Source organism: Vidua macroura, chromosome 18, assembly GCF_024509145.1.
Source record: "Vidua macroura isolate BioBank_ID:100142 chromosome 18, ASM2450914v1, whole genome shotgun sequence".
Classification (NCBI taxonomy): Eukaryota; Metazoa; Chordata; class Aves; order Passeriformes; family Viduidae; genus Vidua; species Vidua macroura.
The window spans coordinates 9,240,441-9,254,907 of record NC_071588.1 but is presented as its reverse complement, the minus strand read 5'-3'; the positions used below and the strand labels follow the sequence as shown (position 1 = coordinate 9,254,907).

General features: G+C 46.1%; 1 protein-coding gene across 1 annotated transcript in view; it reads right to left on the bottom strand.

Moving 5' to 3' along the window:
• The window catches only part of MED13L (mediator complex subunit 13L), a 169,465-nt gene that overhangs the window by 20,690 nt on the left and 134,308 nt on the right, over nt 1-14,467 (bottom strand). The window contains exons 13-18 of the mRNA XM_053993641.1: nt 13,691-13,815; nt 12,405-12,504; nt 8,862-9,082; nt 5,597-5,802; nt 2,394-3,340; nt 1,555-1,734 (exon numbers count right to left, since the gene is read on the bottom strand). Coding sequence (XP_053849616.1) covers nt 1,555-1,734; nt 2,394-3,340; nt 5,597-5,802; nt 8,862-9,082; nt 12,405-12,504; nt 13,691-13,815 — 1,779 coding nt within the window. The remainder of the gene's footprint in view (nt 1-1,554; nt 1,735-2,393; nt 3,341-5,596; nt 5,803-8,861; nt 9,083-12,404; nt 12,505-13,690; nt 13,816-14,467) is intronic.

The following is a 14,467-nucleotide window of genomic DNA, read 5'->3' as shown; positions in this document are numbered from 1 at the left end:
TGGTTTAACTGCAGTGGGTCTCTGACGGCCCAGGAAGTGGGTTCTTTTACAGGAATATTGGAAATCACTCATCCCTTGCTGTTCAGAGTGTCCTACACATTTATCACTGCGTGGAAATGGTTATCAAGGGTGTGCCATGCCTGATAAACCATGTGCTCCCAGCCTTTCTTCTTGGAAAAGATATTTAATAAAGGAGAGGGAAGATTTATATCGTACTTAAGGAATGTCACATAATCAAAGTTGTTGGCCGAAGTAGAGGGAGCTGATCCAAGCACCACTTAAACTTTCCTAGAAAGCTGCAATAAAACATCTCCCAGTGGACTCCAAGCTCATGTACTGCCCTTCCCAAGGCTTCATCTCCTGGTTTTCCTTTGTCATATCCATAACCATAGCCATGGAGTTCCTGTTCAATGACAAGTAATAACAGGAACAGACAAAATCTGACCTTACAGCTCTTCATCCATCTCCACCTGATTGTGCAAAATTTCTGATGCTTAGAGAAATTCATTCCCAGGTATATAATACTACACAAAGTTATAATTCTAAAAATTGCCTCCTGCCCTTGTCCATAGGATGTGCTCCAAGCACTGCTGTCCCCACAGAGAGGATTATTACCCAGTGTAACAGGGTCTCTCCCAGATACAGCCTCAGTAGAAGAAATATTGCTGAAAATGTCAAGCTAAAATATACCCAGTAGTTCCTGCAGAATATAATTCAACTTTATTAAAAAGTCAGCATCCAGTAAAATTCACTGACTTTCCATCAAAAGTTCTGCTCTGCACTCTATGGGAATTTTGGTGCTATTCTCTGGTAACAATTGGCAAATCCTAACTCTTCAAATTACAAATGCTGGGAAAATTATTAGAAGTGCTGCTGATGGGGCACAACAGCTTTAGACAGGAACTGGAGCTACCCCCAGTTGTCCCAGCCCCAAGGAAAGCAGCAATATATTAAATACCAATAGAGAGCAAAATGTGGAGCTGTAGGAAAAACATTAAACCAGACTGCACTGGTTAAGCCTGAAATAAACTGCAAGCAAAAAATACAGGTTGAAATGTCAGTCGTTATTCTGCAAACCTACACAGACAAAATCTGGTTTGTTATTTTGCTTTTTACAGAAGTGCCACTTAAAGCCAGGAGATACTGAGACTGAAACTTCTCATTAAGGCTATGATAACCTGCGTGGAGAAAGCATTCCCAGTTTTTCGGGATTTGTAGAGTTCACACAGGCTCTGTTCCCATTATGATGTGGCTGATTTCAGCAGCTCCCTCTGTTCCCATTTTCTCTACACCAGGTTGCTTTGGTCTGAGCCAGCCCCCCTTCAGGCTGGGGGGCTGAGCCTCATCCACAGTTTCTGCTCCCTGTAAATGTGCATCACCTGGAGGGGTAAAACCTTCACCAGGGCACCACAAAGGCCTTTTGAGGAACTTTAAACCTGTGATGATTCTCCCACCCCATGACCTTATGAACAACCCCTTCCTATCATTTCCAGGAGAAAGCGCCCATTTCTAGGAAGCTGCACTCTAACTTGGCACAGAGCCCCGTGTAGGTACCATAGGTCCCCCGTCCTGCCATCTTATGGAATTGCTGCCAGGTGAGTGGTCCCTGCACGTGCTGGATGTTCTCCCAGGTCCTTCCTGTCCGCTTCTTCTGGATGGCATCCTGGAGAAAGGGCTGCAGGGAGAGCAGCATGCGCACCACGTCCTGGGAGGAGAGCATGCTGATGTCCAGCACTGCAAGGGACAAGGAGCAGCAATCACTTCAAGGAGGGACAGCAATCCCTCGGACACAGCAACAGCTTTTGTGGGTTGTTCCTCGAACTGCTCTGCACACTGCCCATGGAATTTGGACAACTCTAATTAGCTGGATGGTACTCAATGTGCCATTTCATGGCATTTTCAAAAACATTGCTGTCACCACAGCAATTTACACACACATTTCAGTATCACTGGTGTCCAGCTCAGGTCACAAGATGTCAGAGCTATACAGCTTCAGTATAAAAACAAGTAATTTTTAATTATAATTTTCACCCCCCCTTGGTACTTTTTCCCCTTTTCCCCCTCTAACTCAAACAGAGCAATTCTCTTCTGCTGACTGCTTATACCCTTCTCCAAAATCAAAAAGGGCCCCTAATTTTGCCTCCCCCAAATACCTGAATTTGCTTCAGATTTGTGAAGTTCCACAGACTCATTCCCAATTTAGGCTGCAAAGTCTGAGGACAACTAGATTATTGGTACTTTAGATGTAATTTACAATCTTTTGGAAATCTACTTTATCTCTAGCATATTTTTAGTCCTGTCGTTTCCCACATAAAGATGATGTGGACCACAAGTAAACAAATTTACAGAGGTCACAAAACATTCAGAGACAGAAGGCTCAGCTTTGCACGTACCGTTGCTGTGAGGCCAGGAATGGACAGTGGCACTTCGGACAAGGGCTTCGTCCACCTTGCCTCCCGTGGGGTTGTCCACGTACTGCCTGCCCTGCTCCAGGGCATTGAAACATTCCACCCAGGAGTCGTTGCTGTCAGCCTGCAGCCGGTCGTAGCTCAAGTTGACACAGGGCAGCGTCTGGCGGTTGTTGGAGGCCATGTAATCCAGGCAGCTCAGCGAGGTGAAGGGCTGCGTGTGCTGGTTCTGCAGCAGCAGCAGGAGGCTCATGGGAGGCTCCTGGCTCCTTCTGGCTCCCTCTCCCATCTGCGAGATCAAGTTGCTCTGGCAGATCATCAGTCGCCTTTCTGCAGCCTGGCCGATGTCCGAGGTCTTGCCGAAAATATCCAGCTCATCCTCGATGAAGAGCCCGGAGTTGTAGCCGAGCTTGCGGTTCATGATGGCGCTGAAGCCACAGGTGCAGCGGTACTGATCCTCGTTGGAGGAGTCGGGGATGTACAGCCCCACATCGGCACCCTTGATGTTCATGTTGCAGGCACAGATGCAGCAGCTGTCAAAGTTCCTGTCCTTGAAGATGTTGAGCACGGAGTCGGAGAGGATCAGGGTCACGTACAGGCTGTGCGCCTCCGGGATGGGCTGCACCGTGCCCGGCTCCACCGAGTTGAGCGGCCGCGTGGTGGAGGGGGTGGAGGCGGGGGAGCCCTGGTCCGTGCTGTCGTACTTGACGGAGCCCTGGCCGCTGGCGGTGCCCCCGCCTCGGGGAGTCCTGGGCGTGCGCGGCGTGCGCGGCGTGGGCACCGAGAAGCGCGGCGTGGCCGGGGACGGCAGCACCCCCGCGCCGCTGTTGCTGGCAGGGGCCGCGCTGTTGAGCGTCACCGGCGTGCTCATCTGGGGCGTGCTCATCTGCAGGTAGTCCTGGTCCGCCAGGCTGCCCACGCTGGGCACGTTGCTGCAGGAAAGGGATGGGAACAGAGACCCGTTCTGTCAAAGCTCATTTCTAAATACAAGGAGATAGTGGAACCTGAAGGGATTCATTGAAACTGCAGTAAAGAACACTCTGGTCATAACCTTGACTCATGGCTCAACAGAACTCAGAATTCTCACCACAAACACCACTGTTTCTTATCATTGTAATAAAAAGTATTACTTCACCCTCTTAAAAGATCATTCTTATGGCCTAAAACTCAAACGCTCTTGAGAACAATTTCTAGACAAATGATCAAGTTAAGATTTAGAATGTTTGCAACTTTTTTAGGGAAAAAGAAAGAAGAGTCGCTTTTATTTTAAACACCACTATCTGTGAAGAGACACAGATTAGTAGGAATGAAAGTATTTCAGAGAGATAGAAATCTTTATTTTAGAAATGATCACTTGAAATAGCTGTCAAAAGGCATACATGTGGCTCTGATACACGGTGTCACCTCATGGGCACACTCTGTATGATTCTATAAATTCAAATCCTCATTTTGGATTACACAGTCTATGGCACAATGGGATATGTTCCATTACAAACTCTTAGTCCAGTAAAGCTAAGAATCATATTTTTGGGTCATCTCCATTCATGACTGAGTTTTATTACTCTGTTTTTGTCATTTCCTGCCAAATTCAAGTGACCACAGAACAGTTTGTACATAACCATGAGATCTGTCTTCCATCTGCAAGGACTTGTTTCAAGAAACAGGTAATAAGGGGCCAATCAAAGAAAAAGATCTTACTTTTCTCTTTCCACATCACTTCTAACCTGCTTCCTTTTCTTGTAATGGGTTAATTACATATTAGAATGAGGAAAGAGTGTAAGATCTCAGTTAGTCTCTGGATAAGGAAGAGAAAACAGGATTTTTCCATGTTTGTCTGTCCTCACAGTGTATTTTGTGTGTCATTGGAAAGGACTAGCATTTGAATGCCCACCTATCATTAGTGACTTGAAAAGGAAAACACTGAAGACCTCTTTCCTTACAACCATTTTATTACCTTGAACTGATGTGTGTCCAACTCAAAGCAGGAGAAGGGAAAATAATGAAGCAGAGTCTGAAGGAGTTGTGGAGCTGCAGCAGAGTGCGTGCCTCAGACTAATAAGAAAAGGTGACCTAGAAACCCTGATTGGCAATCACCACTCTGTCGGAAGCCTGCAGTAATAATCCTCACTCTAATTGGATTAGATTGAAAATGAAAGGGTTTTTCCCCCCAACAAATACCTGAAATTAATAACCAGCTCAGGCCCAGTGCATCAGTTACTATTATGAAAAAGCCTGAGAATTAAATTGCTCCCTAGGCACTATATCAAGGGTTTACAATTTCTCCTTTGCAATTCTTTTGAGAACACTGAAGGACCCTTTGGGGCTGCAAAAGGACTGATTTAAAAGATTTACAGACTGATTTAAAGATACAGACTGCTTCCTCTAAAAGTGAAGTAGTGCAGCAGGAGACCTTTGTACTATTACTATGCTTTTTAATGGTGCAATTCTTGCTAGCATTCAAAACCTCCAGCAATGAATTTCCTCCATAAACATTGCTAATTTCTGAGAACTGAGTGAGGAATCCAAGCTTTGAAAATGAATGTCAGTGGTTCCCTGTAGGTCATGGCACTCTCCTCTTCTGGTATCAGGAAGGCTGGGACAGGACATGGACCAGCATCTGTCTGATCAGCAGCTCCCCACAGCCCCACTCAGGGACACCACAGGAGCTCAGAGGAGCTCCCATGGGAACACAGACTGGGGAGCTCTCACAGGCCCACTCAGCATTTCCAGAGTCTTCAGAACAGCAAATGGAGTCACCAGGAGTGAGTCACCTGGAGTCACCAGGACCAGAGATCACCAGGCTGGAGCTCAAAGTGACACAAGGCTGGACATGGAAATGGGGGGGCAGAGATGTGATGGGTTCAGTGCATTCATCTTGTTCCCCAACACTTGTGGTTTCTGTTGAATTACAATATTTTCCTGTATCAGAAATTACCATTAATTCAGGCACTGCATGTTCCTGTTCTTTTAAAAGCACTGAGAGTGGACACACACTAGAACACTCCTGATTGCCAAAGCCAGGGTTAAATGTTCCTGCTATCAGAACTGTGTTGATCTCAGTCAATGACAAACCTAAAAGGTTTAAAATACATTTGCAGGTTAAAGCACTGTCAATACAAACAACTATTTTAGTTACCCAGCTTTAGGCATGGGCTTGACAGACGCATTTCCTCCAAGGCTGTACTTACTTGTAGCCATCTCTGATGAAAGTGGCTGCAGGTGGCAATGGAAGTTGTTCAATTTTCGGAGGAACAGCCCAAGAAGGCCTGAAGATGCAGGCATCTGGAATCTTCAGAGGTAGGAGGCACTGGCTGGGCAGGATCTTCAGTGGAGCAAACAGGGAAGAGCCCACGAAAGGTTGAAATGATGGAACTTTGTGCACATATGAAAAATCCTGTAACATCCAAGTGACCTTGGTTACAACAATGTGGTCAGGCTGCTCTTTAGATATTTTTTAAAATTAAAATCTATTGTGCTGTTTGAACCCTCTACAATTACCTTTTTCCCCCAAAATGAACTATATTTATTCCTTCTACAAGGCATTCAAGAGTAGTTCCTTCAAGGAAACTCAGCTGAGGCTCCCTGTTATCCCGAGATACTGCACAGCTTTATGGCAGGAGGTTTCACAATTGGATCAGGCTCACTTCAGACAAGCTGTGCCTGAAACATGAGTAGCGCACTATGAAATTTTCACACTACCTAACTTTTAGCACCTCATTTAGGCACTTAAAAGATTGATCTTTGCAAGACTTCTCTACTGCCAGTGGGGAGATGCTGTCACAGTGTGAGGAACCCTGAGGTGCCTTGAGGCAGCCTCTAAATAACCCCCAGTGTGGGGGTTCACATCACTTTAGTAATAACAGTGCACACTTTGCACATGCCAATCATTGCACAGAGTATTAAATACAAATATCTACACAATCCAGCAAACACAGTATTAACTATCAATGAAGTTCAGCCCAGCGGGCTTGCAGTGACTGTCACATTTGCTTGCAGAGAGTGATGACAAGAACTTCAGACAGAGTTTCTAGAGCTATTCCAGCTCTTTCAGGAGAACAGAATTAGTCCTCTTGAAGCACTACTGCAAAGTAAAAATCAGTATAAAAACAGTAACAGCAGTCTCAGTATTTAACATCTCATTAGAGCTTTGCATTTTTTTCCCTTGCACCTTGTCAAGCATTGAGGGATGGGGAATGTGTGGTTTTCTATCTCCAGTTGCAGAATGCTCAGCACAAGTAATCTACTTCCATGTTCTCAGAATGATCAGCAATGGGTTTAGTGCTTGTTTCCCCACTGGTGTGTATAAGCAGGTGTGGCACAAACAGAAGCAAGTCAATTGTGCTGTTGGAAATGTTCTCAGGCAGAATTGAAGTAAGTATTTTAATACTCCTGTAATGGCTGTGAGGGAGATTAAAATATCTTTGGTATCAATGATGCCGTGAAATCTGCTCCCACTCCAAAACCTTCAGCTCAACAGATTCCAAGACAGACTTTTTTTTTTCCCAGGCCCATTTTATCCTTTTCTTAAACAAACAATTTACTGCACAAGCAGAAGAGAAAAACCAGCAAGGTCTGTGGCAAGGCAAAGTCTTACAAACCTTATAAAAAACTTATTTCAAACTCCTGTAGTGGCATGACAACTTGTGGATGCACCAGCTCAAGATGGGCAATGGAGACTGATCTGGAGCACACACTGAGAAGGTGCCTCTTGCCAATGTACCTCCAAGCTCAAGGAGGAAGGAAGGAAGGAGAGATCTGGCAGTACCAAAGCAGACTTGCCCCCTATCCTGATGTCCAGCTGGGTTCTGCCATCAGGAGGGACACTGGGAATTCCCTCCCACATGTGCAAAGCCCCTTTCTCCACAGAAGTGCTGGGACAAGCTCCCTGCCAGCTCAGCCCTTGGCAGGAGAATGAGCTGGGAATTCTGGGGTCTGACTGGACACACTGGACTGGTGCAAAAACATTGGAGCACAACCCTGGAATGCTGTCCCACATGCTGTCCTGCTTCCTGCCAGAGACAGGGACTCCCTTCTCTCCCAGAGACAAAACTGAAAGCTCCTGTGGAAGAAGTCACCCTGCGGGATTTGCCACGGCCTTCCTTGCAGTCTGCCTGAGGGATGCTATTCCTGCTGGCAGGAAAATGTCCTGGTTGACAGCTGACCACATCATTTACACTGAACAAAGGCATCCATCAGTATCCTCACACCAATACAGCCACTTCTTGTCCACAGCTGCAAGTGTGTCCCTGGCTCAGCAATGCAGATCCATAAAAATCAGCCCTCAATCAATTCCAACATGGGCACAAAGGAGAGGGAAGGAGGTGGTGCTGGGGAGAGAGATGGCTGCTGAAATAGAAGGAACAGGCTGTGGCACATGAGGGACAGAGTGGGTCTGAAGGAGAAGAATTAGGCTATACAGTCAAAGGCTGGGGACTACCAGGAAGCCAGAGTTAGAGTGGGCATCTCCCATTTTATTCCCTGTGTACAGAGCAGCTTGCTGCAGAACAACATGCTGTGCATTTCCACACAAAAAGTGCATTTTTTATTTAAAAAAAAACCCTCAGGCTGTATGCATGGAAAGATGGCAACAGTACCTTCTGACAAAGGTGACAAAAGGCAGCCCCAGAAGTTCAGTAATGCAGGACACACAGGCAGAATGATTTGTGCCCTGCTCTTACCCTGTGATGGAACAATGACACAACCAACGTGTATCAGTGCTGATGCTGAGTCCCTCCATGGGATGCTATGGAGAAATGGCCACACTGGGATGTCACAAGAACCCGGAGTCCCCAGCTACAAACAGCTCTTTACTGAGACACTACAGGACTCGAGAGAGGAGGAACTAGGTGACATTACCTGACCTGTGTTATACAGAAAGTCAGATAAGAATGGTCCCATCTGGCCTTAAAACTTGTGAAGTAACATCAGCTGAAGAAGAAACAGAGCAAGTTCAACCCCTGGGCTTTCTCAGAGAGTTTCAACCCTAACCAAAAAAGGAACATTTCAAAGAGATAAAGGCAGCCTTTCTACATGCACCACTTTATCCCACTGTGTGCCAGCCTGGCAGCAGGGAGGGGGGCACAGCAAAGGTGCCATAGAGAAATTATCTAAAGAAATACATCATTTAACAGCTACTTAGCCACAAGTGTGGCGTTTTTCCATACATGGACATTCTTTCTATTAGGCCAAGGGCTCATTTCACACACAATACAGTTTGTTTCCTGAGAACACCCAGAACCATTACAAACATAAAATTATAAAATGCCTACAGTTAAATCAGGGAAACAATTAAAAAACTCTTCTACTAGAGAAAATATTTTTCCAGCTTCAGGCTGACAGATTCTTTACATGGGTCCAGCTCACATTTGTTAGTTGCTACACACACTACACGTTTATAAAAATCAAAGTGTGCATAGACAAGTTTGTAAAAACCCCACATTTGTGGCATGTTACCTTAATTTCTTCAGGTTTAGGGCTACCTAATCCATCCTCCACCTCCATTTTAAACTCAGCCAGCTGTGTTGGAACCATGTTGACCATAGGACTCTCCATCATTCCCAAAGCAGTCACAGTCTCTGAACTTATTCCATCTTTGTAACTCATCACTGGGGAGAAGGCAGGGTGCTGTTCTAAAGAGGGTGGTGTTGGGAACATCCTTTGGAGATCTGCCACAGCTGAAGAGGATGAAATAACACAGTTAATCATTCAAATACAAATTCTCAAGGAAATTCCGTAAAACAGAAGAGATCAATTCAATGTTAGCTCTTATTTCATCAGTTAAAAACTAGCAAAGCTTCTCCAGACTTACTGGGTTTTTGACAGCAGTGTAAGTGTAGGCCAAATGTTAACTCCTAGGGTTAAATTCCCCAAATTCCTAGGGATACTCTGCAAGGTTATTGTTCAGCAGAAACAACAAGGTTATTGTTCAGCAGGTAGATGGACAAACAAATGTACAGTTTACCAGCAACTAATAAATCTTTCATAACTGGGAGATGAATTGACATTAACACCAAGCTCACCCCAGTGACTCTAAGGAGTCACAGAGGAGTTTCCTCCCTTTGCCAGAGCTGACCTAGCCCTAAACCAGGAAGCCTTTGGAATTCCTGTGCCCTGAGCTGGATTTCTCCACTCAGTCACTGTAGTCTTGTCCGGTCCATGGCAACACAACTCCTGCCACAAACCTGGGCAGTTCTGCCCAGGAGCAGACTGCCAGGCATCCCAAAGTTCCAGTGCCAGAGAAGCCACAAAATTATCATTTTCTATCACAAGACATTAAGCCAGGAAGATCCCTAAATGACTTCTCAGGAAATGAACATAGTGGAATCATCCATTGTCTATTTTTCTTCTTTAAGCAGAACCAACCCCAACAGAGATGCTCTATACAGAGTAATGCAATCAAACACAAATCACAGCAAAGTCTTGCATGTTCTCCCTGCTCCATTCTGCTTCCTTCCAACTACAGCTTCCATTTTTATTTTGTGTCACATTCAGCATAAATGCTCTCTTTTCCTGACTTGAATTAGGACAGAACCTCTCTGGACAAAACCATCAGTGGTTAACTACTCTAATGAGAGAAGGGTGAATTCCCACAGGTGTCTCCTCTTAGATACTTCTTTGGACGGATTTAATGCCCAATCCCATTTCCATACCCAAGCTGATGGGACACAAGGACACTCTTATACTCAGTAACATCTGCAGCCTAAAGACTATGGAAAATTCATAAATTAATACAGATGAGTTTCTGACTGGTAAACACTGTGTTGTGGAAATCCAAACAGGTAAGAAGTACTGTTCACAAAAACTAACAGAAAAAGGCAGAACTAAGTGATGGGATTAGAATTATCTATGGACCATAAATGCCTGCACTAACAGTACATTTGTGTAGGATGCTGCAGCCTCAGGATGTGTCTCCACTCTGCCTTAACAGAGCCAGCCCTGCATGGGAAGCTTTTGTGCTCAGAGATGACACAGCCAGGCTACTGAACTCTTTAGACAAAGGGATACCACTTAAATAGGGGCAGTCCTCTCAAAATGCAGTTCTTTTAGTAATAGCTGTACAAGCTGAAACCAGTCCTTCACAATCTGGAGTAGCAGAGTAAACAATGGGCTATGAATTATTCCCACTCTGTCCATATTCTTTTTTCCTCACTCTCTCAGTATCTGAATTTAAAAGACCTTAGTCTTGTCCTGATACATGACAAATCAAAGCTGAAAAGAAGTTAAGCAGAATGGAAGAAACTCTTTTCCACCAACATTAGTATGGAATACAATGTTCAGACTGGCAGCTGGACTGGCTCCCTCTGTTTCTCAGCACAGGGAGGTGCTTTAGGCAGTGGAGAGGGGACAGGGAGGATGGTGAAAATGAAGGGTGGTCAGTAGGAATTTACGATGCTGTACAAGGCACTTCAGCTCCCCACAGACACTGCTGTGCCTCCACAGCTGGTGGCAAGGCCACGGCTACAAGTGGAGTGTATCTGTTTAACTTCACACTACATCATTTTCTCACCTCCAGCTCACTCCACTTAGCAAAATTCTGCAGTGCAGATTCATAAAAAAGTATAATTACAAAAAATCCCCCAACCCTACAGCAACAGGCAACTATCATCATTCATTTTCATGTGTGTCATGCTTGAAAAAGCTTTGCATATTTTAAAAAGCTATGGATCAACTAAACCTGTCAAAATCCAATCTCTGTATATTTCAGACTTCTACGTTTGAGTAAATCAGCACAGCTTTTATGGGTCCATAAAACTCTGACTCATCTCCTTCAGACTGGTTTTTTTCTTCACCTCAATTTGTTCTCATTACCAGCTAAAGTTAATGAGAAGGCATTAAAGAATGATTTGCAGAGAGATTGGATTTCTGCTTATAGTGCCACAGAAATCAAATACTCTTCCTTCTCACCACAAAGTAATTCGTAATTTGATTTGTTACTATTATACCAAAAATTCTCACCTTCCTCCTGTCCCACAAACACAGACACATTTCTCCTTCATTTCAAGAGAAATGTTACCTACCCCAATAGAATCAGAGATCTGTTCAGGTTGGAAAACCCTCTGAGATCATCGACTCCAACCACTCCTAGCACTGCCAAGGCCCCACTGACCCATGTGCCCAAGTGCCACATCCACAGGGATGGTAAATCCCTCTGGAGATGGGGACTGCAGCACTGCCCCGGGTAGCTGTGCCAGGGCTACCAACCCTTTCAGTGAAGGAATTTTCCCAATATCCACCCTGAGACTCCCCTGGTACAGCCTGAGGTCGTTCCCTCTCCTCCTGTCCCTGTTGCCTGGGAGCAGAGCCCGACCTGACCCTCCTGTCAGGTGCAAGAAATGCAGCAAAGCCCTCAAACCTCAGAGTACAAGTTACTAGTCCAAATAGCTGTTGGCACAGTCCTTAGGAAAAAAGCCCTATTGTTTTAATCTAATTTCATACAATTTCAGAAGTTTCTTTCACTCCCATAACTTCCCCTGTCCATGTGCAGAGCCTGCAAAAGCATCTCTACCACAACCACCTATAAAAGGTCCACACCATGCCTCCAGTTAGAATCCAGCACTTTGACTTTAATCATGCACTTCCAAATCCAGATTAAACCCTGAAGGCGATTTTAGTTTTAATTTGTCAAATGTTCAATGCAATTTTCTTCCAAGACAGGTTGCACCATCATGGCCGTGGTTTTAAATTCTTCGATTTTGTTAAGTAGAAAGATTTATACTTAAAGAGGGATTTAGTAATGGTGGAAGTGCCCAGCAGTGAGCAGAGAAGAGAGGGGAAAGCTTCCAAAGGAAGATTTGTAACAAAGCCCTCCCATAGTTCCAGATGGAGACAACAATGTCAACAGAAGAGCACCTCATATATCAGTAGGCTCATTAAAAACCCATGTGTACATTACCACTGCCCTCATTAAAGCCATATAGCCTGTGCTGGCAATTCCAGCACAGGAGCACCCTCAGTGAGCCCAGTGTGGGGGTGTGAGCTGTGCAGCTCTGTACTCACTGGGCGGGTAGGGAACCGCAGTCCGGCCGTCCTTGCCCAGCGGCCGCTCCTCGGAGCCCGCTGCCGGCAGCTTGGAGGAGCGCAGGGCTGGGGACACGGCCTGCAACACCAAACGCTGCAGTCAGCACAGCCTGACCCCTCTCAGTGGCACTGCACAGCACAGAATGGCTGCTTTTCTACTCCCCCACCCGCTGCCCCCAAGGAGTCTGGATTTTTTCCCCTCTTTCAACACTAAAAACAAAAAGAAATATTTGGCTGTCTATATATCCCCTCATAAATTGATGCATACATATAACTACGTATTTTTATAGTTCTATACACACACAAATGATATTCAAAATGCTTGAAGTTCATGTGACTGCTCTATTTATTTCCACATTTGGATTACTCCAAGGTAGTAATGGGAATATGACACTGAGAGTAAGCCAAACACAGGCAGGTAAAGGCAGGAAAAAGCTTAGGGCTGTCCAGGGCAGCTTCAGAGAAGAAAGTAATTTTTTATTTTGACAGAACAGTCCTCTGGTAGATTTGCATATTAACTGTGGCATCTGAAGTGCAGTTTGTGTGGAACCACAGTAAGGAAACTGGTGCACTTATAAAGTCCTGCCAAGAACAAGGCATAAGACTTTTAAACATTTTAACAACTAACTGTCACTTTAAGACCACCTTCTGTATCACTGTGATTGTATTAGATTATGCTTAAAGATAGTGACCATCCAGATCTTTGCCTTCCCAGGCAATTTACCACCCCTCATAACTGATATAAATCTGCATTTCCCTCTGTATTTCCTAACATGCAACAACTGTTTCTCTTTGCACTGAAATAAAGTGCTTGGAGGAATATGAGGGAATGTGACTCGGAGAATTACTGGAATCCTGTAAAGTTGAATTTATTTTTTTTTGGGGCAGGTTCTCAGACAAGGTAAAAGAATCACCTTATTAATCACCATTTAAATCATCACTTTTATTAATCACCAATTAATAAAACTTGGATCTTTTCCACCATAATTCTGAAACAAAAAATTCTGACAGAAGTCCAGGACACAGAACTAGATATACTGGATTTATAAAGCAACTGCATGGCTCTCTCTGTGGAAGCTCCTTACAGCATGTCCAAGCAGGACAGATCTCTTGAAGGATCTCTCTCTTTGCCAGCAATCCTTCCTAGCTAAAATCCAAGCCTGCCTACCTGGAAACTCTCTCTCTCTCCCATGTATTAGGGATAATCATTCCCACTAGGAGTCTGTTTCTTGGCCTACAGAACACCCATCCCCACAAGGACTCACCCCAAGCTCATCCTCGTCAGAGTTGTCGAAGATGTTGTCGAGGTCGTGCAGGGACGGGGCCAGGTCGGTGACCTGGGTGAGGCTGCCGGAGCCGGCCCTGCCGGCAGCGCCGTCCTGCCGTGGGTCTGCCAGCACAAACGGGAGCACAGTCAGGGACACGGGAGCACGGGCAGGGACACGGGAGCACAGGCAGGGACACGGGAGCACGGGCAGGGACACGGGAGCACGGGCAGGGACACGGGAGCACAGGCAGGGACACGGGAGCAGAGTCAGGGACAGGGGAGCACGGGCAGGGACACGGGAGCACGGGCAGGGACACGGGAGCAGAGTCAGGGACACGGGAGCAGAGTCAGGGACACGGGAGCAGAGTCAGGGACACGGGAGCACGGGCAGGGACACGGGAGCATGGGCAGGGACACGGGAGCACAGGCAGGGACATGGGAGCACAGGCAGGGACACGGGAGCAGAGTCAGGGACACGGGAGCACGGGCAGGGACATGGGAGCACAGGCAGGGACACGGGAGCACGGGCAGGGACACGGGAGCACGGGCAGGGACATGGGAGCAGAGTCAGGGACACGGGAGCAGAGTCAGGGACACGGGAGCACAGTCAGGGACATGGGAGCACAGTCAGGGACACGGGAGCAGAGTCAGGGACACGGGAGCACGGGCAGGGACACGGGAGCAGAGTCAGGGACACGGGAGCATGGGCAGGGACATGGGAGCACAGGCAGGGACACGGGAGCACAGGCAGGGACACGGGAGCACAGTCAGGGAC